The following is a 22,265-nucleotide window of genomic DNA, read 5'->3' as shown; positions in this document are numbered from 1 at the left end:
GCTGATGGCTAATGAGAGGTGTGGCTGCAGGCGGCGTACCTGGTGGGGGCGTCGGATGCCTCCAGCATGGCAGGCAAGCCCGGCCTGGTGGACCTGTCTCACTTTGCCCGGGCCAGCCAGGCCATCCAGATGGCCTGCCAGCAGCTCTCCAACCCAGCCAGCACACAGCCACAGGTGAAGGGCCGGGGCTTCTTTCTTTCTTTTTGGGCACGTTTGCGGCGGCCTTTTTTTTTTTCTGAGCACTTAATTCTTGCCTGTCACGTATAGCTTAGTAGTGGGTCTGGTTCATGGTACTTCGTCTTGCCAGATGGCAGAGAAAAAAAAAAAATCATAAAACAAAATAAGCGTCTGATTACTTCTTTTTTTTTTTTTATGAAGCAGGGAGTGTTGTTCTCTCCTGCCCCCTTCTGCTAGGACAAGACATCTCATTTCGAGCAGCATGTGCACACTATCCTTTAGCTAGCTGACACCTTTTTTTTTCCTGGGAAGTGCACTGGGGTGGCTTTAGTTAGCAGTACTGGAGCAGCCAGCAGAAAGCATCACTTTTACAGGCGTGTACTGACAGCGCTTCAAAACCTGCACTTGCCACGGGGATGGTGACAGTTGAACGAGTGCCATGCATCTTTGAAAAGTACTCAGAGGAAGCTATCCTCCGCAATATTTTGTCATGGGTTATAATTTGTGACGCATTTGAATCATGGATACAGTAGTCTCTCCTCCTCCATCTTGGCACCTTCTAGCAGTTTTTTTTTTGTTTTGTTTTCTTTTGTTTTGGAAAAAGGGGGGGAGGGGGTGTGCCTGTGCACTGCGAAACACTGACGGTGAGTTCACCGTAATGAAAAGTGTATTCTGGCAGACAGGAGAGCAGCAGTCAGAGTGCCCTTTCTGCAGATCCTGTCGGCTGCCACGGTGATCGCCAAGCACACGTCCTCGCTGTGCAACGCCTGCCGGGTGGCCTCCTCCAAGACCACCAACCCCGTGGCCAAGCGCCACTTTGTCCAGTCGGCCAAGGACGTCGCCAGTGCCACCGCCAGCCTGGTCAAGGAGATCAAGGTGGGGGGGAGGATTCGCTAATGTTTGGCGTCGATGGTGCTCAGACCTCCCTGTGCTAAGTACGATGGACAGTTTTTTTTTGCAAAATATGGGTGGAAACGATTGTGAAACAACGAAAATCATTCTGCCGCCCCCTGATTGATGAGATTGGTGCTCAAGATGCATCAGCCCTGCCTCTTGCACGGGATGTGACGGATGTACTTGATGTCCATCATAATTTCTTTGGCGCCCCACGGTGTCATGATGCAGCGGCTGACCGAGTGTGAGCACTGGACCATGGTGTTGATGTCCAAAGGAAGGAGGCAAACAAATAGTGTTACCAACTTTTTTTGGAAATAAATGATAATTGGGAAGTGTGTAGTCAAATCTGATAGTGTTTTAGGGCAGATTTTGCCACAATTAAATTTCCGCTTCAACAAAATTTTTTCTCGTGTTCCGCCAGTTTCATTGTAGTGATGTTCAACTATATGAATCAAATATGAATATGAACAGATAGATAGCGCCTTCAAAAAAAATTTCAGGAAAAGATAAAGTGGCACAATTGCTGTCCTTGTTTTTTCAGAATAGCGTATGGTCTTTACAACTGAAATTAAACAGAGCTAGACTGACTCAGCTCCATACAAAAAAAAAAAGTATGTCATGCAATACGGTGTAGTGTGTGATTAATAGCTGGTTATATACCTGTCACATGGGCAATCTCAGTGCCCATTGAAATTTTTGAGGGCAACCCAGATGCACCACTACCACATGGCAAATTTCAGTGATCATTGAGTGAGTAGTGAGCATGCTATTTGACAAATGGCGCTATGGGTAGCAACGTCGAAAAAGAAGTACCAAATGAAGCTGTGTAAAGCAAGCCGAATGTTGAAGTGGTATTTGAGTTGAAACTTTTTCTGGAAAAAGCTTTTCAGATACTTGGCAGTTTGGCACAGTCTTGAGACAGCGTGCTTGGTTCGTTTCAGAAGCATTTACTTTTCACCGGCGAAGCAGCCACAGATCAGTGACTGTCTCTGTTGTGCTCATAGCTACTATCGTTGCAGCATTTGTGGGGCACTTCTTGGTAGCCATCATTTTGACTACCGAATCAAAATTAGCTTAATGTAGTCCAAAATTTTGCCATTAAATCAAAACGATATTGTTTATTTCTAGTCTTTATGTGCTGTTTTTTCAACGTGTGGGGAGTGCCAGGCTTTTCTCAATGGCCCTTGAGATTCCAATGGTCGTTTGTGAACTCCCATTGAGTCGATGCTCACCGAATTCAGTGGTCATTGAAAGCCACGTGTGGCACTAGTCAGTCCCCATTGAGTTTGATATTCGTTGACTGAAGGGGCATTGAAACTGCTTGTGTAACAGGGGTATTAGACACACTGTGCTTGGTGTGACGGCGAAGATGTCTGCTGCAGCATACCTGTCTGCAGGCAGTGCCATAGCTGGGTGCTAGTGCAGTGTAGTTGCTAACATAAACACTGGTGGGCGCTAGGTGCAACATGGCATAGGGTGGGATGTTGGAGTTATGTCACCGTTGAAGCATGGCAATGTGAATACACTGCAATTTTATTTCGAATCTGTTTCTGAACAAAGGGGGTCAAACAGTGAGGCTTTGCTCTATGATGGGCGCAGAATTTGTTTGGGGAATATGCATAGGTGCTGCTGCTTTTGCCCCCTTTCCTTGGGCCACCTGCTGACTCGGAGCAGTTTCCCATGCACTTGACTGGCTGTTTTCTGTGCTGAGCAACAGTGATAGATAGATAGATACAGAGAAGGGGGAAAGGCAGGGATGTTACCCAGGAAGGCTTCTGGTTGGCTACCCTGCACAGGGGAAGGGAATGAGGAGATTAAAGAGGGAATGGGAGAGAGAAGGAACGGGAAACACAGTCACAGTCTGTCAATCAAGGCAGTCTTTCTCAAAAAAGAAAAGAGTGCCTTGCAAGCCATGAAGGCAGTCGACTGTTGTGGCCACGGACCGAGGATCTTGGCCTCTGTGAAAGGGCGAGGATCAAGACAGTCCAGAGCACAACGCAGCCTACGCCTTTCGTTCACAAAGACAGGGCACTCACACAGGAGATGACTAATTGTCTCTTCGCAGACGCAGTTTAGACAAGAAGGGCTGTCGGCCGTCACAATTCGGAAAGCATACTGATTTGTGAAGGCAACAGTGGAAGTTGGGAGAGGAGGTGCCTGCCCTGATGTGTGTGTGTGTGCACGTGCAGGTGCTGGACCAGGACCCCAGTGACGTCAACCGGCAGCGCTGTGGGGAAGCCACGCGGCCGCTCATTGAGGCAGTGGACAGCCTCACCACCTTCGCCAGCTCCCCTGAGTTTGCCGGGGTGCCCGCCAAGATCAGCCACAAGGTGCCCCCCACACCCCGCCGCTCTTCGTACTGTGCACACAGTGTGTGGCATAGTTTGTCAGGCCAGCAGACAGTACACACAGATCATTTGATGTATGCAGTGGACTGCCATGAACTCAAACTTAAAACAAAAAATGTGAGGACAGTTTTTTCATTGGTCGTAGACTCAATGTAAAAAAATCTGCTTAAGATGAACTGTTTCACTAGTCCTTCGGTTAAGACAAACTTTCGTAGGGATCACTACCCATGGCAACTACGTGCGGTTGTACTTGCAAAGCATCTGCACGGCACTCTCGAGATTAGCAAGAGATAAAAAAAGTTTCAGGGCCACTTTTTTTTGCTAGAAAACGTACACCACCCGGAGAGCTTCACCAAATCTAGCACTTCCCCCTACCGTCTTCTCGTTTTCGTATGTTTGGCAATGCGAAAAAAGTGTTTTTTTATTCAGAGTTTTTTCATGGCAATGGTGGCTCATGGTGAGTGCAATTTCTTTTTAAATTTAGTGTATAGGCGTAACTTTATTTTCAAATGAAGCCAAATTTTGTTCAACACTTTGCTCGAAGAAGGTAGACATGCACTTTTTTCAATGAGTAGTGCAAGACCATTGTTAACTGGTACATAATCACTTTTCGAATAGTCCCTAATTGTCCTCATGCCACTAGCTATGCTTGTAGTGTGCCCTGTTAGTTAAAAGTAAATGAGGCTGTGATTACTCAAGCCAGGCATGTAACTCATAGAATGTCGCGGCTAAGTTCCCCCTCCATTTTTGCTAAAATGTCACTGACTTGAGCTTTTTGTCTAATCCATGGTGTACTCTTTCTGTCTCTCACAGTTACTGCTGTCATTTTTCATTACCGTATTTTCCGGTCTGCAAGTCTCATCTTTGTATAAGTCGCTGCCCCCTCTAAACTCCACTTTTTCCAAATAAGTTGCACCAATGTATAAGATGCACTGTTCATTCGCCACACGATATAAAAACTCATCGAGGATCAGGTCGCAAGAAAGTGCAACGGAAGTACAGGCAGCATGCATTCCTTGGTAGGCAGTGCACACACTTTTAAAAAATGTTTTATTCCAACAGTATGGAGAATGCACTTAATAGTAGCCTACATGATGGCGTTTAGGCAAAGCTATCAAAGTTGGCCTCTGAGTCACTTGCAAATAATGCAGCTGCTTCAAGCGGCACTTCCTTCAGACTCATAGCCAACCCAGCTCTGTGAAACCCTGCTACAATCGTTTTCATAGAAATTGAGTTCAATGTCTCGCCTACCCACTTGGCCACTTTTCCAAGTGTCATGCATCTCTGCGTCCCATTTATGCAAAACTGCCTCTGATATCCACAACTCCCACAGGCCTAGCAGAACTACTTTAAAAGTGCAGTTTACAGAAATGTCCAGCGGCTGAAGCATCTTCATCATGCCACTGGGTGTGATGACTGGGATGCAGTTCTTAGCACTTATCTTTTTCTTGATGAGATCGGCGATGTGCGCTCGCATACTGCCCATCACTAGAATTCCTTGCTTTACGTGAAAAAATCTATTAGGTCAACGTGAAAAGCACTGATCAAGCTACACACTCATCATTTCCTCGTCCATCCATCACTTTGTCTTTGTCGCTACAATGGAAGGAAAGGAGTCATTTGGCAACATCTTGCGTTTAAAAATCGGCATGGCAGGTAGCTTTGTCCCATCCCCGCAGCAGGCAAGAACAATGGAGAAATGGGACTTCCCATGGCCTGTTGTCCTCACTTTTACAGTTTTGTTGCCTTTTTTGGCGATTTTTCTCCTAAGTGTATTATTCAAAGTCAGCGAGACTTCGTCCTTGTTGACGATGTGGCTCATGCTGACATGTTCCTCTGAGTGGCTTCTGTCACGAATGCCCCTAAGTTGTCAAGTCATTCCTGGAAGTCATCAGGCATCTTCTGGTGCATTGTTGTCCGCACTGTCATGGTGAGCTCATTCCATTGCAAGAATGGGAAACATCACAGTGGACCGCCCTTGAAGCTAGCTGCTTTTGTTTTTGTTGGTCTTGGCCTTCAGACAAAGCTGCACTGTTGACAGCCCCCTGCGTCTACGATCCTCTAGCTGTGGCCAGTGTGCCCTCTTGTCTTGGTTCGCTTCTTTGTCGACTTCATTGTACGGACGAGGGAAAGTCCACATTGGTAATGGGCTTGCACCACACCAGCTTATTGAACGTACGCATGGCCAGTGCTTATCTGGCAGGGGAAGATGAAACAACGCACGCACTCTCCCTGCAAGCTGTCGCAGAAAATGAAAAAAAAAAAAATGCACCGGTGTGTTTTATGCGAGTGGCACGTCCCTCAGAGCCGTTTATAATGGACTGCTCCACCAAGGCTCCCTACTGTCTTCTTCTCTGTCCGGGCCTTTTGCAAGGGAGAATGCTTCCGTTTCTGTTTCTGCGAGTGAGTCGCTTTTGCTGCGTCACCGCGCTGGCTTAGTCCACCGGTCGGCTTTGCATACACGCACTTTTGTGCTGCAAACATGGTTCGGCTGCTAGGGTTGTAGTGTTTCCACGTTAGTTTTTTTTTTTAAGGTTGACTCTCACTGTCTAGATTTAATTGTTATGACCGATAATGTGCTATGACAGCATTGTTATAATCTGTTTATTTTACCATTGAGCACATGGTAAAGCTGACGGTGCCGCGACTGACCATTGCTATATGCGATATATTGTCGTAAGTTGGTTTTAGTGTATGCACTGGAAAACATGGTACATAGCATGGAATTTATTTTGAAGCTGGTGTTATTAGCATCCTTATTTGAGCCCCGTGGCAAAGCAAAAAAAAAAGTGTTTCTTATTTCTCACACTGGCAGGGTGCTGCTGCTGTGTAGGGCAGGCCACTGAACACATGACCTGAGAGTGCCTGTGAAGTTATATTCTCAATAAACGCTGTGCAGGCCAGGGCTGCCCAGGAGCCCATCACGGCGGCCGGCCGGTCCATCATTGACGGCTCGTGCAGCATGATCCTGTCGGCCAAGTCCCTGGTGCTGAACCCCAAGGATCCCCCAGCCTGGCAGAGCCTGGGCTCCCACAGCAAGGAGGTCTCGGATGGCATCAAGAGGCTCGTCTCCTCCATCAAGTGAGACATCTGTTCAGATCAAGCCCTCATTATATGCAACTTGTGAAAATGGGGCACGGGTTTGACATCTGTCACCTCTCTAACTCCTCTTCATGTAGTGAGCATCTGATCTTGATAAAAGGAGTCCCATGGGAACAAAGATGGCTGCCTAAGGAGGTTACTTAATTGGGTTGGTAATGCTCACTGCCAACCTGGTCATGCAATAAGGGAGTAATTACTCATTGGCATCCACCCAAGCGCAGCCATACGGCCACAAAGGAAAGCTATACAGCTTTCTCATAAACATCGCAGTTAAAGAAAAATTCGTCCTGGTCCGGGGTTTGAACCCGGGACCACCGCTTCACCGGAGCAGTCACTCTACCAATTGAGCTAACCGGGACGGCAAGCTTATGGTAGGCCGAGAGCGAATTGATCAATAACTCGAAGTGGGAACAGTGTTGGTCAAATGTTTTAGGGGAATCCCCCAAGGTGGAGTAGATTTATAATAAGGGAGTAATTACTCATTGGCATCCATCTTGGGGAATTCCCCCCCCCCCCCCCCCCCCCCCCTCACCCCCCTTTTGGTCTGCCCAGCTCTGTTGCCATTGCATGGCTCCGGCATGAATCTTCTCCTCACACGTTGCCTGAAACTACGGAGCAAAGCAGCCACAGAGAACAGGCATTTTGGAGTCCTGGCACGGACCCTTTATCTTTTAACGAGGGACGCAGCTTTCAGCAAAAAATTTATTTCTCGCTTGTATTTACATGGTACTTTTTGCGCTTATTAAAAATAAGTTTGTGAGCACACTCACAAAATTTCACTGCTGTATCTCCAGATAATTGTTCTCTAATATATATTTTTCCTCTGAATCTTGCGAAAAGGCTGCAGCATTAGGAAAATATGGCAGAAGACTGGTGCAACATTCATTGTGGTCTTACTGGCATTCTACAGGTCAAGACGTTCTTAACATTTTTCTTTCGCAAAACACTGGTTTTGGCTGCAGACTTTATTGCCATGCAGTGATCATTCACAAATCTAGAGTAAGAATAAAATTTCATGCATAAAAATTTATATTCACAAATTTGAAAAGCGAAGAATGCATTGACCTTCACTATGCTCCTCGGAGTGCAACAAAGTAAAGTTTCCTGTGAGATGGCATGTGCACAGCTCAAAGCGGTAAACATGTGACGATACAATCATGAAGCCAGCAGTCAGAGCCAGATAGAAATAACGGGCAATAAAACAGCGCCCCCACATGTGTCCCGGCTGACTAGTGGCACACCAAACAGCAAGCGGTATGGTAGTTCTCATTTCTAATGCATGCAACTGTTTGTCTGGAAAAGCGACCGCTAGCATAAGGTCAGTGGTGCGCAGTTTGTTCCGTCTCCATTCACACCTATTGCAGCCGCACACAGCAATGTAGACGCGCCGATCTTCCCAAGCCTGCCTTGCGTACCCGCATATATGCTGGTGGTCTGGTACAGCAGGGAGCTTAAAATATGCGAATAGAAGATTTTATTTTTTTATAAACCCGGGTAATGCATTAGGTGCGTGCAAATTATACAGATAAATACGGCCATACCTGTGCCTGCACTGGTTTTTTGGCTCGAAGCAAGTAGTGTAATTTTCTTTGAATAATGTCAGAGTGAATGAATATTTTGAATACTTCTGGCCCGGTGGTTGTGGTCATTTTGGCCACAATGCTGCTGCTACCCAAAGGGTCACTTGTCTTGTTTCCCAGACTACGCAGCCCTCTATGCAGGCTCAGTGAACCTTCTGGCATTTTGGGCGGGGCACATTGTCATAGGTGCAGGAATTGCGCTAAACACAAGGCAGTACAGGGCACCTGTGGTGCCAGTTGTGACTTGCTTGCTCACAGGTGAAATGTCGAGATAGCCGAATTTCATCGTGAAAACCTTTTGTGGTGCGCACTGATGATTGGAGTGGCTGTTGTGTACACGAAAAAGTTCTTACTTTGTCGAGTACTTGGAGACATGCAATTTAATGAGGGTACGTTCCAACTTTTTTTTATGCAGTGATGTTTTTCCTTGGGCAGTTATGAAGTGAATACCTTTTGCAATCACCTGTGTCGGTCGGGTGTTTGACTGGTGAGCTTTTACCACCCCACCATACCAGGGACGAGGCCCCCGGCCAGAAGGAGTGTGACGAGGCCATCGACAAGCTCAATGCGGCCATCCGGGAGCTGGACCGTGCATCCCTCAACATCCTCAGCCAGGCGGCCACTCACCAGGCCGACAGCAGCCTCCTCAAGGTGAGAAGAAGACTGTACTGCAGTGTGGCTGCACCAGTTCAAGGAGGGGGGCAGCACGACTTTTTGGCTGGTTTGCTCTGTCGGAATGGGAAGGGCAGCTGTAGTGCAGCAATATGGCGGCCCCCATGGGTAGGTCGGAGAAGATCTGACTGTAGCTCAAGTGAAAGGATGATTGTTCATTCTTAGCCGCTGCGGTGGCTCAGTGGTTATGGTGCTCGGCTGCTGGCCCGAAAGACGCGGGTTCGATTCCGGCCGCGGCGGTTGAATTTCTTTGGAGGAGAAATTCTAGAGGCCTGTGTACTGTGCGATGTCAGTGCAGGTGAAAGAACCCCAGATGGTCGAAATTTCCGGAGCCCTCCACTACGGAGTCTCTCATAGCCTGAGTTGCTTTGGGACGTTAAACCCATAAACCAACCAACCGACTGTTCATTCTTGAAAGGAGGAGGTGGGTAACTTTATGGCGTCATAAGTTTAAACCTAGGCGGTCAAGTCGAGCGCCACGAGCAGCATTTCAGCATATATTCGTGAATCATCTGTGCATATTACATTTAATGACTTTTTTTGAGTAAAACGATTTCCTGGTGCTGATTCATTGGAACACTTCATTGCGATTTGCAGTTTGAAAACTCTTCACACGATTCGAGATTTTGGTGGTCATGGCAGCTGGCTGTAATTTGGTGGTGACCAGCCCCGCACTCGACCATTCATTTTGTAAGCAGCCAGTGCCAAGCTGCACTTGAACTGATGCGGCATGCTCGTGGCACCGCCACGGAACTTGATGGAACCAGTGCAGCCAAATCGAAAAGACCTTCACTGTTGGCAAATTTGGAGAAATGGGGTGTCACTAGGCTGGAACCGGTCACTTGCATGCTGTTTGCTATCTTGGACTTCAAGGGGCCAGGAAAAACATTCAAATTATCCTAAGGCCGTAACATCGAGTGGCCATCAAAGAACTGTTAAAAGCCATTTGAATCACAGGTAATTCTGTGGACGGTGGTTGTCTGCTTTTGAGATGAAAACTGCACGGCCACAACGGTTCGTCGTGGTTCCATCAAATGCACCACAAATGAATGGGTGCTGCCACTGTGTGCAGACCTACCAGGAGCAGATGGAAACGAGTGCCTCGGAAATCTTGGATGTCATCGAGCCCCTCCGCTACGCTGCCAAGGGAGAAGCCGAGAAACTGGGCCACACGGTGAGTGCTGTCACCTGGCACCTGCCTCTTCCGTGGTTGGGCTGTGCGAATAGTGGCTTTTTTTTGGCTTGAAGAGAGTTTGAAGTGAACTGAAGTAGCTTTATCTGAATCACTTTTAAGCCAATATTTCGAATACTTCTAGCACATGAGAAAAGATTGGACGGCACAATAAGCATTTTCAAAATCATGTACCATATTTACATAATGGGCGCACCCCCAGTTTGGTCGCGAAAAATCAGATTTTTTTTTATTTCCGCACATAATAGGCGCACCCTGGACTTGGCACTGTGATTAATACTGTATTTACATGATTGCAAGCCGACCCCCCCCCCCCCAATCTGTATCTTAACAAAGTTTTTGCTGAACTGACTGCTAGTCCTCACTAGTGCTGCTGCCGTTGCAACTGCTGTGGAGCCACAGCACATACAACATTGTGTGGAACAGCCGTACACAGTTTTCGGGGATGCTCACTATAAACGTCGGTTTGGAAAGCTTCATTTCCAGCTGGAAACCTTCCTGACCTCGGCTGATGAAAACTTTGGCCGTGCAGCTAATAAGGTGCTTGCCCCTTGTGCTAAAATATCAACGCTTGGCGACAGCACACGAAAGCCACAGCTATGATGAACTAACACGCTACCACAGAACCCGTGCCTCGGCCACAAAAAAAGCTGGAACTAGGGATAATGATGCCAATATGAATAATGAAAGCTTGCAGCGGAGGAAAAAGTTGATGATGATGAGGATGAGCTTAGCCTCGGGCGCCATCCACAGGCGTAACCTGGAAGCTCCTGTGCGTGTGTGTGGCCTCAGCTATCAAGCGCACGTTGCTCACCGCTGGAGCTGATTGTGGAGGCCACGGCACGTGCATTTCGAAGGCTATTCTTGGATGGGCTAGGAAAGTTTGGGTGCAGCCCTTACACGGATCTTTTTCTTTTTTAATATTTCCGTCGGGAGAACAGGCTGCGGCCCATACGCAGATGCGTTTATGCAGTATGTTCAATTTTGCAATTCGAAAAATATCCGGAAGTTTTACTACGCATAATAGGTGCACCCGAACTTTGAGCCGGGTTTTCTGAAAAAAAAAAGTGCGCCTATTATGCGAGTAAATGTGGTATTTTTCGAGCACACAAAGGCATAATGTCAAAGAAAAAAAGAGAGTGCATTGAAGGTTTTTCAAACTTATTGAAGCTGCATCGACTTTCAGCAGAAATGTCCACCTACACTCAGAGTCAGCATATTTGTGGGGTGTCAGGCCTATCTGTGGGATCTCGGACTGCTGCTCATTTGTGACCGCTTCACTGTGCTTTCCGAGCAGTGACTCCAGGGACACCTGTACACACCGCATGCCCAGTGCCACCTTGCGTCAGAAAGGGGCACCCGTCTCCATTGTTGCTAGCTCCCCTTCGTAGCTTCACACTTGATTTCACACAGAGAGGAGTGGCTGCAGCAGCTAAGACTGGTCCTGCGAAAGTCTAGAAAGCCGCATGTCTTCCAGCTGATGCAATGCCAGTTCCGTGTGCACCACAGGGGGAGTAGTCACCTGGCAGGTGCATACAACTAGGAAGTGTGCATCGGGTCAGAGCTTTGGCGGCACGCATGTTGCGATGCCATCCTGGACGAGATGCATGAATGAAAACCGCACAGAGCAAGCGTTCCGGAGGTGTCATTCGCTCGAGACCAATACTTGGAAGATTTCGTATGCTGTACTACTTGGGTAAACGTTTGAGTATTCGCACACCCCCAGGGAGTGGCACATTTCCTTTGTGTGTGTTTTACTAGCGGTTCCTTTAAGGGTAGCACCCTTGTTGTGGCCTCTTGGTGGTGCGGTTGCTCACAGTGTGTGCGGTGCTTGTGGTGGCAGGTGAGCCAGGCGGTCGGCTACCTGGGGCCCCTGGTGCAGAACGCCATAGCGGGTGCCTCGCACACCCTCCACTCCAAGCAGCAGATGGCGCTGCTCGACCAGACCAAGACGGTGGCCGAGGGCATGCTGCAGCTCGTGTACGCTGCCAAGCAGGCTGCCGGCAACCCCAAGGTGGGGCAGCATTTGATTGTGTCCGAAAGAAGTCGCAATGCCACGCGTGTTTCTAGGACCAGTGTTCAAGTTGCGGGTTTCTCTTTTTTCTGTATTTTTGTTTGTACATCTTATAGAATTGTGCGACCTATTATGCGTCTAAAAATTGCATGCTATCATGCGCCACCTTCTGCCATGCCCCGTAACTATGCTTTAAAAGGAAAAGAGAAGAAATATTATCTCATGGGTAAAATTGTACAATTTCGCCACAATCGGACAGAATGCGGCGCTGGCATGAAGCGCACATCGCTATCTGTTTGGCTTCCTGTGCACTGCGCGTTGCTCTACACGAATCTGTCTGTGAGGCAAAGGAGCTGCGATGCAAAATTGGAGTTGTGGACTCTTGATTGTGCTGTGCTCTGCAGAGTGGAAACCAGGCAGCAGGGAGTCATTTCAACGCCAGTGAAAAATTATCCGGGACCAAAGCCACACAAGTGCTTTGGTTGGTGAAGCCAAGAAAAAAGGCGGCAAGAAGGCACGCTGGTCAGAGCTCGAGAATTGTCTGCACATGGCAGATGCTGCAAGGGTGTATTTTCGTTATTCTTTGACATAGTAATGTGTAGCATGTTTTGTAGCTCTTAGCGAATCAACATGTTACACCACACTTGTGTGGGACTTTTTTTTTTTAAAAAGCTGCCACTTCGGGAGGAGGGGGATGTGACTTATAGACCAGAAAATATGGTTTCGACCAGCAGTGATGGCCACGCAACGGCAACGACGTTCTGTTCATTAGTGGCATGGGGAAAAGAGGCTGCGAAAGTAACAGCTTGGCCACCAGGGTGGAAGAAGTGAGTGGCCATTGCAATTAGATGCATACAATGCTGCTTTGATTTGAGTACTACACTGCCAGGAGTGGGGACATGTGCTGCCACAGACCTAGTTGTGGGCACTGGGAAAGGATGGGACTGAAGAGCAGGGTTGGATGAGAGTGGTGCGGGGTGTGTCATGTGCCCCCCCCCCCCCCCCCCCCCCCGTGTTGTTGCAGGCGGTGCACGCCCATGGCGACGTGGACGAGGCGGCGGACAATGCCCGGGACGCCCTGCAGGAGCTGCTGCGCACCCTGGAGTCGGCGGCCACCGAGGCGGGTGTCGTCACCGGCCTCGTCGAGTCGGTCAGCAAGGCCATGTACCGGCTCGAGGAGCGCTCGGTCATCACCATTGGGGGACTGCGCACCAGTGGCAGGTGAGTCTCACAATCCCCACTTTCAGCTGCACTCATGCAGTGGAGGCAAGGTAGTATGTAGAATGTCAACAACAGTCTCGGACTTTGTAGGAACGGCTGTTCATGATCAGTGCTCTGATTGTCTCTTACATAGCAATAAAGGAGGTAGGATTGGGTGCTGCCAATGGCAAAAATATTAACTAAAGAAAACATGTCTCTCAGCATTACAGTGCAGTCCACTTATAACGATATTGAAAAAAACCGGAAAATCCAATTGCTTTAACCAGTTAACGTTATATATGGAATGGCAAAAAAAAAAAGGCAAAAAGAACACACCTACATATCCCCTATACATGCATGTACAGGTGCCGTCAAAAGTAAATGGAAGGCAATATTAATGAAAAGATTTAACCACTGCCTCCTCAATTCGTGCGTCCTTGAATACATATGTGCAGCCTAATTGTGATTCAGCAAATTGCACTGTGCACCAACAAGCAAGGGCCTTATGCTTTAGATTTAAAGAAATTAAATTTTTTTGACGAAGTCGCCTTCCATTTACTTTTGACGGCGAGTGTAGAGTGGAACTCCGTTGATAGCGTTCAGCAAGGCAGAAATTTGGGCGATTCTTGTTGCGCTGTGAACAAAATCATGAACTCCGTTAAGGGGGGACATGGGTCTTAGATCATTTTTTTTATTTACAGACCAAATGCAATGAAACTATACAGACTTATTCAGTTTTTTCTGCTGATTTCAAATATGCAATTTGTTTATTTCTAGGCCAATTAGTTCCTTAGATATTATATATATCATGCCATTGTCTGCTGAAACAATAGAAAAGAAATGGGCCACCAGAAATTTAATTTTAATGTGTGGGTAGATACTACAATGTGTGAGGAATGCAACGCTGGAAGCAGTTTTCAGTTTTTTGTCCGTGTGGACATATGGGCTTAATAGTGTGTCATGTTTTCTGGCACTGTATGTCTGGTCAACTCACTTGAAAACTAACTATTAAGCCCATTTGTCCACACGGACAAAAAACTGAAAACTGCTTCCAGCGTTGCATTCCTCACACATTGTAGTATCTACCCACACATTAAAATTAAATTTCTGGTGGCCCATTTCTTTTCTATTGTTTCAGCAGACAATGGCATGATATATATTAATATCTCAGGAACTAATTGGTCTAGAATTAAACTAATTGCATATTTGAAATCAGCAGAAAAAACTGAATAAGTCTGTGCAGTTTCATTGCATTTGGTCTCTAAATAAAAAAAAATGCTCTAAGACCCATGTCCCCCCTTAATATGTTCCCGGTTCATGCAATCAAAATCGCGAGCAGCAAAAAATGCCCCATAGAGTTACGTGTATTTGTTTCCTGGTGAGTAGGTTCCCAGAAAACACGATTTCTCGGAACATACGTTAAGAATTTTGCAAACTCTGATCGTATAATATGTTTCGCGAAGACGGGAAGATGCATTAACCAACGAGTAGGCTGAAAGTGGGCACACGCGACATGAAGAGCACGAACTTGGCCCAAGTAGGCGGCCACGCTGGCTTCACTGCAGTGCTCCACCCGGCAAGGTCGCACGGCGATACCGCTTTCCTTCTCACCTACTCCTTCCAGCCGGCATCCAGTACAGCATGGAGTGCAGTCCAACGACAGTCGTGCTGCGCTGACCTTCCAGTCAGTCAGTGCATTCACTCTCACAGCAAGCATGAGCGCTCGCGATGGCACTTGGTTTCTGCCAGCCAAGCGAGCACCCATGCTGGGTTGGTGTTGTCAGTAACAAACTGGTAACAAAGCACTGGTGGCACATTTGGTATGCACAAACCCGACAAAATTTTTTATCCATCGCAGGGTTGACGGCACAGTTTTTTTTTGGCAGATGCGTTTTTTCTTTTTAATCGCCTATCAAAGCTTGCAGACACTGTCATCAGCAGTGCCACCAAGTCCCTGCACTCCTTTTGTCAGTCATGAAGCCCCCGTCGTCCCCATTTGCCATTTGTATCTTTTACGCATGTCGTTGCATCCTTCCCTGGCAGCCATGGCATCACAGAAGCGCGAGTTTTTGTCTTTGAAGGAAAAGTTAAACATCGTAGCTGTCGTGGATCAAAATCTGAATAGGAAACGCATAGATATTGCCAATGACCTCAGATTACCAGCATCAACTGTCAACACAATTGTGTCAAAGCGGAAAGAGATTGAAGGGAACGCGTTGATGTTTGGCGCAGCAACAAAACATGCCCGTGGATGGAGCCAGGCATGGCAAGTTGGAGGGGGGCGTCCGATGTGAACTTTTACAGCAGTATTATTCATGAAAAAACGATGAAGATAGCAGATGTGCTTGGAATCAATGGTTTTTTACCGCCTCGAACGGCTGGATCAGCCATTTTCGCACAAGGTATGCCATCGCCTATCAGCAAGTGAGCGGTGAAGCAGCAAGTGTGAATCCTGCTGATATTGAAAACTGGATTTCACTGCTCCCAGGAATTCTGAATGCATACTATCCGCACGACGTCTATAACGCCGATCAATGGGCCTGTTTTTCAGAGTCCAGTCGAGCAAGATGTTGTGCCTTAAGGGGGATGATTGCCACGGCAAAGTAAGTCTTTTAAAGACCGCATAACAATTCTTCTTTGCTGCAGTGAAGACGGGACCGATATGCTGAAACCGTGGGTAATTAGAAAAGCCAAAAATCCGCTGTGCTTGCACAACATCGCTCATCTGCCTTGCGTTTATAAAAACAATACGAAGGCTTGGATGGTGTGCAGCATTTTCGAAGTCTTTCTGAGATACCTCGGAGGACTACTCGTATCGAGAGGGCGGTCTGGCCTGTTGCTTTTAGACAACTGTGTGGCTCACCCCAAGGACTTGTCCTTTCTTCGGAACATCAGAGTCATTTTTCTGCCTTGTAATACAACTACAGTAGAACCCCGCTGTTACGTTCCTCACTGCTGCGTTTTCCCGGCTGTTACGTCGTTTTCTTCGGGTCCCGGCATAGCTTCCATAGGATCCAATGTATTGGGAACCCCGCTGTTACGTCGTAGCCGAGGAAACGATCCCGCATGATACGTCGCAACCGGGCTCCCCGAACCCGCCCGGGCAATGCGCGCCAACCGCCATTTTGATTTTTGACAAGTCTTGGCCAGGCTTGGCTACGGAACTGGCTGCAAGAAGCCGCAGGCGAGTTGGAGAGGCCGCCACTAGATGGCTATCTGCCTCGCACGCCGAACGCCGCGATCTTTATCGTGGGAGGTGGTGAGGAGGAGGCGCGCAGCTGCGGTCGCTTATCAGCGCGTCTTTTCTTTCACTCTTTCTTTTTATCTTTTAACTCTCCTCTATCTGCAAGTGACAGCGGTGGTGGCTCGGCTGGAGCCAGTCGGCAGGGCCCGTGCAATTTCCTTTTCATCCTTCTCAGTCGCAACAACATCTTTATTGTGCTTTGATGGCGTGATAGCGTTGAGTAAGCGGAAGGGGCTTTCCCTTGAAGAAAAGCTGGACGTACTAAACGCAGTCGACAGGCAGCCAGGGCGGCTTACGCGGAGCAGCGTGGCGAGCAGCCTACGAACATTTCAGTGCTTGACGCTGTGCACAATGTCGCTTCAGCGTGGACTGCAGTGAGCGCGTGAACTGCACAGCACTGCTGCGTGCGGTGTGGCCGCACCGCAAAGCGACGCTGACAGCAATGTGGCCTTTGCTATAGACCTTATGCAAAATTGCTGCCATCTATCGGAGAAAAGAAGAACCAGTGGAAATCCGCCATGTTGGAGGATGACAGAAGCTCGTTCCGCCTCTGCTCTCTGGATTTAGGCGTGCCCTGCGTTAGCTTCCTTACTGCTGTGCTGGCTTGAAAATCTTATTTCCTGTCACTTGAGCCTGTAAACATAACTGAATGGTCAGTCGACCTGTTTCTGCTGCCCAAGTTTCCAAGTGACTTCGTAGGCACTTACTACGCGTCCAAAATACTTTCCGAACGCCACCGGGTATGGAGCTACAAGTTTTTCACGGAGTCCTACGTCAGTTTGCCGACGCTAATTTGCCGACGTTAAGTGTAATTTTTGTTTACGGCTAAAAATGTGCGCATTTCTGTCTAGTTTGAGTCAGTTTTTATTTGGTTCGATACTTTTTTCGAACGGCCGCTTGAATTACTGTTGTTGTGGTAGCGTTTTCTGTGTGTTGCGTCGGCGCCGAAAGCAAACAATAGTAAACCTCACACTCATGTTGGTAGTGTCGAAAAAAGTGGCCTCTCAACATGCGACGCTTTTCATTTTCCTTGAAAAGTTCATACAGCATTTGTTTGTTTGCCCCAGTGCCCCTAGTTTGCCCTAGTGCCCTAGACATAGAGAGAAAACACTTTATTATTATTACCGAGCACATAGACCCCTAGGTCCCCGCACGACCCCATTATACACAAGTGTTTACCATTCTTGGACTATCGCCGTCGAAAACAGGTAGCCTGTGAATGCAGCAGTGTCTATGGTTTTACTTCGACGATCAAGCAGTTGTGCACTGAGATTTTTGGAGGATTCTACACGCGTTATGCATTCCCGCTACTAATTGTAACTATGGTACCGCTTGAGCGGCTTCCCTTACGGTCCTTTTTTTTTTTTTTTTACACAACACACGGCTTCATAGAAACCGGCCGGTTAAGTGAAATCGCTACATGCATACAAGCCGTCGCTCCAGAAAACAGGCACCTTTCCCTGGTCATCACAGAAACGATTGACTGAGTTGCAGAGGAGCACGAACATTCCGGGCCACGGGCACTTCATCCTTGCTAGTGTTTGCGTCGAAACAAATATTCGCACAAAAAACTAACGCGTGTAACCGCTGCGGCGGACAACGCTAGAAGCGACGTTTCTCACAAAGCGCGACCTGTACCACTGAACAGCTGATCACGATTACTCTCTTGCGAGGCCATAATCGCAGCACTTCACGGCCAATCGCAGGAGAAAAACAGCTTTTGTGTGACATTTTCTTCGTGCCTACAAAGCTTATTTCTGATTTCATTAGCTACATGGCGATAACGAAAAGTGTTCCGCGATGTCTCGACATGTAGCGACGGTTCTGCAACATTTGTACCGCGGATGTCGGTGATCGCAGTCCAAAAATAGAAATGCGCTCAAATCAAGTGCTCTTGCCTTTTTTCCCTGGGCGTCTTTGTGACCCTTCTGCGTACAGCAAGGCACTAAGCAATATGTGGGCACATTGAGGACGGTGAATCTCGAGCGCGCGCGACGAGCGTGCACTGGTACGTGCTGTGAATCCGGCGGCTATCCTCCAACATGACGGATTGCGTGCGGCGACCGCTAGATGGCAGTGCATTTTGCATAAGGTCTATAGAGAAACGCGTTGTTCTTTCCAGCGAGCGAAAAAAACTGCAATCCACCGTTCTCGATTTTTTAAAGTCCAATTTGCGGAAATAAATTGTTTCAAGTCAAAGCTGCACTGTTTTCATTAATTTTCGGTGCTTTCCTCACTGTTGTGTTTTCCCGGCTGTTACGTTTTTTTTCCCCGGTCCGGTGAAAAACGTATGAACGGGGTTCTACTGTAGTCATCTCCAGCCCTTGGATGCTGGAGTCATCAGGAATGTGAAATACATGTACATTAAGTGCATTGTGCAGCGCATCCTCGCTCGTGTTTCCCGACAGCAGGACCCTGGTAAGCTGTCGTTGCTTGACGCAATGCACTACTTGAACTGTTCCTGGGAATCTGTAACTAGTGAAACTGTGCGGAACTGTTTTCGCAAGTGTGGTTTTCAGCTCATGCCAGGGGCCAAGGTTTCGGAGCCCAGCATCAGTGAGGATTGTGCACAGATCAGCAAAAAGTTTCTGTCGACTGGTGGTGTTTCCATCAACGACAACATGCCGACCTGCAAACCACAAAGCGTCGTAGAAATTGTGGCCGAAGTGCGGGGCAGCGCAGAGCCTGACAGCGGTGAAGAGCTTGACGGCGACTTCAACGAAGAGGACATCCCGGCTATGTTATGTTCGCTCAGGCCATTGCCGGACTACATACGCTGCAGAGTTTTTTCCACTCTAAAGAAAACACAGCTGCAGATCAGAGCCTGCGGGATTTAGAGAAGCAGCTGTACCTAGCCAGTGCATACCTGCCAACTCCCCCGAATTGTCCGGGAGTCTCCCGAAATTTGATTACATGTCCCGATCATACGGGTGCGACCTCAAATCTCCCGAAAAGTGACCTCCACAGCCCAGCATTTTTTCTTATTTTTCTTATTCTTTTTTTTTTTGCACGCTATAGCTATAATCCTATAACGTCCTATAATATAACCATGCCGGAAAGCAGCGCGGGAGCACTTAGTCACCAACATGCACACTGAATCGAGGTAGCGGCCGCCGGCACCACCACGAACGCGAGCAACCGACGGGCGCTGCCATATTGGATTTTCCAGATTGGATCGTTTCAGGCTGGTTCTCGGATTTAGCACTCGAGTCATTATATGATCATGGGTGCGCTAGCCGCGCTAGGCTTCAGTTGGCTTTCTCAGGCCGTCGAGTGAAGTGCGGTATGCCGAACTACTCTGTGTTTCCCCGAGTTGGAAGGATCGATGGTGCTTTCAAAAACCGAGAAGAAGTACTTGCAAGTATTTCGGAAATCGTACACGACTGAGTTTCTGTGCTTTGTCAGTTCGCGAAAATGTGACAAGTATGGATTCTGTACCACGTGCGCCTGTGATGTAAGCGTTTCGCATGGTAGCAAGATCGACATCAAGGTGCACATTGCTTTACAAAAGCATAAGAACTATGTTTGTGCTGCAGAAGTGCAGTGCACCATCGGCAGTTTCTTTCAAAACAACGGCTAAGACAGTGTGATTCATGCAGAGTGCCTTTTCACGGGATTTCTTGTCAAACACAACCTGCCGCTAAGCGTGAGTAATCACACGGGACTGCTATTTCGGAAAATGTTCCTGAAATGTGACGACGCGGAGCGCTATGGATGCAGATGTACCAAAGCAAAAAAAAAATCCCTCCCTCTCTTTCCCCCCCCCCCCCCCCCCCCCCTGCCGTGGCAGTCTCCCGAATTTTCATGTTGCTAGGTTGGCAGGTATGCCAGTGGTCGCATCTTTCACCAGCGAACGTTGTCTGACTACTTCAGGCAGTGACAATGCAAATAAATGTCTTTGCACATATATCATTTTCGAATCAAATTTTTAGGTTTCCCCCGAATAATACTTTTTTTTCTTTTCTTTTTTTTTTTGAAGTTTTACTGTATTACCGCATGCATGTAGCCACCACCACTGGCACTCCTGTCAAGGACACACAGCGTCTTGGCGCTCTGCCAAGTCCAAATTCGCCAGTGAGCCCCCTCCCCCCCACGCCGAGATGTTATGTTGTGTTGTGTTGTGTCATCCACACCCAGCATCTTGGCGCGCTGCCAAGGTCTGCCCTGCAGACAGCATAGAGTGGAGGAACGCACCAATAGCTCTTTAAAAAAAAAAATTTAATTCTCAGCCATCTTGAGGACAAAAGTTGGGGGGACTGGGGGTTCAGAGATACAGTCTAGCCCGTTTATAACGAAGCCACTTATAGCGAAATAGCGGTTATAACGGAGGGATTTCAATTTCCCATTCCCATTTTTGCATTTTCAATACATTTTGGGTCCGGTTTTAGCGAAGTAAATAAGAGCGCGTCAGCGGATATAACGAAGAGATTTAATACCAACCGAAAAATAATCTGCCAATCAACACATTTTTGCGTCCTTGAGGCGATTTTTTCCGCGAAAATAGGAGCAAAATTCGGCTGACGGCGCCCTTTCATGCCGTCGTCTGCTCTCCTGCGGAGCGAAAGGTTGCTTCACTGCATCGCATAGCACGCCGGTCTGGTGTTGCGCCGTCCGTGAACGGCGTCACGGCGTAGAGCGGTAGAGCACGTCGCGCAGGGGAAAAATGTAAAAAAGAACAGAGACGAATTTTTTTTTTTCCATGACGTCGCAGAGAGCGGCCGTCTTAGCCAATCTCGGTTCTCTATTTCTCTCAGGCAGTCGGCGCCACGGCTGGACTGCAGTCTGCAAGAGGTGTGGCAGCGCGCGCTTTCTTTTATGTCGGTGCCGCGGTGCGCAAGGCAGGGAGAAAGCGCGGCAGCATTGTGCATGTTGGACGCGTGGCTCATTTTTATCGTTATCGCTTTATCGCGGAGTTCGACCAGATCTTTGATTCGCAGTTGGATGGTATGGAAGCCGCAATCCTGAAGTCCGCACTCGCGAAACGTGTTCAGGGGACGCTGGACGACTTTGAGCGGCAATAAATCGGTATGCCAATGTTTGCATTTTTTTTTCGTAGTCCACATATAACGAAATAGCGGATATAGCGAAGTGATTTCCGATTCCCGCCGACTTCGTTATAACCGGGCTAGACTGTATCACCTTGCGCTTAGTTGGGTCACTTTTTACCCAGTTCACAACATGCAAACCAGCAGGAACAGGATGACTGTGCTTAATCTGCATTGTGAACTGTTCGCGACATCAAATGTTCAGCTTAGCCAGAGAGAACTTGGTAATGAAGCGTGTTGAACTGCTTTGTCTAGTGGTTTTAACACCGTACCTTGAACAAATGACTAAAAAAGTATGCGTGTGTTTGTTGAGTGCTGAAAAATGGTCTGGCTTGTCGCAGGCTCTCTGTCAGTGGTCTGGTTTGTGGCACCTTGTGAGAGGTGTTGCATGCAGCTGTGCAAGTTGTTCTCTGACATTCCCTCCTCCCCTCCTGCAGCTATGGCCTGGAGGTGGAGCCGGAGCTGTCGTACGTTGACTACCAGACGCGCATGGTCCGTTCGGCCAAGGAGGTGGCTCGGGTGGCACAGGACATGGTGGCCCACGCAGGCCATGACCCTTCACGCCTGACACCCCTGGCCGCCGACCTGTCGCACCACTATGCCTCTTTGGCGGGCGATGCTCGTGGTGCCATGGCCACCAGCACCAGCGTGGAGGTACATTGGTTGTGGAGCACTATAGTATACCACACTTTGCCGGGAACACATCACGCAACTCCAGCACGTGCGGTGCCCACGCCGACAGCATTTGTCCCTCTTGGTCCTGTCCGTCCTTTCCCACACACCCTCACAGCTGC

General features: G+C 48.2%; 1 protein-coding gene across 5 annotated transcripts in view; it reads left to right on the top strand.

Moving 5' to 3' along the window:
- The window catches only part of rhea (Talin_middle and talin-RS domain-containing protein rhea), a 188,081-nt gene that overhangs the window by 128,880 nt on the left and 36,936 nt on the right, over window positions 1-22,265 (top strand). For all 5 annotated transcript variants that reach the window (XM_089547598.1, XM_089547600.1, XM_089547599.1 and 2 more), the window contains exons 35-43: window positions 31-174; window positions 892-1,053; window positions 3,264-3,404; window positions 6,322-6,503; window positions 8,620-8,755; window positions 9,849-9,950; window positions 11,812-11,982; window positions 13,007-13,203; window positions 21,909-22,125. In XM_089547598.1, the coding sequence (XP_089403724.1) occupies window positions 31-174; window positions 892-1,053; window positions 3,264-3,404; window positions 6,322-6,503; window positions 8,620-8,755; window positions 9,849-9,950; window positions 11,812-11,982; window positions 13,007-13,203; window positions 21,909-22,125 (1,452 nt within the window). The remainder of the gene's footprint in view (window positions 1-30; window positions 175-891; window positions 1,054-3,263; window positions 3,405-6,321; window positions 6,504-8,619; window positions 8,756-9,848; window positions 9,951-11,811; window positions 11,983-13,006; window positions 13,204-21,908; window positions 22,126-22,265) is intronic.

Source organism: Amblyomma mixtum, chromosome 6 (assembly GCF_055824585.1).
Source record: "Amblyomma mixtum isolate Tamu chromosome 6, ASM5582458v1, whole genome shotgun sequence".
NCBI lineage: Eukaryota > Metazoa > Arthropoda > Arachnida > Ixodida > Ixodidae > Amblyomma > Amblyomma mixtum.
The sequence above is the reverse complement of the archived record's forward strand: the minus strand, read 5'-3'. Positions and strand labels throughout refer to the sequence as shown.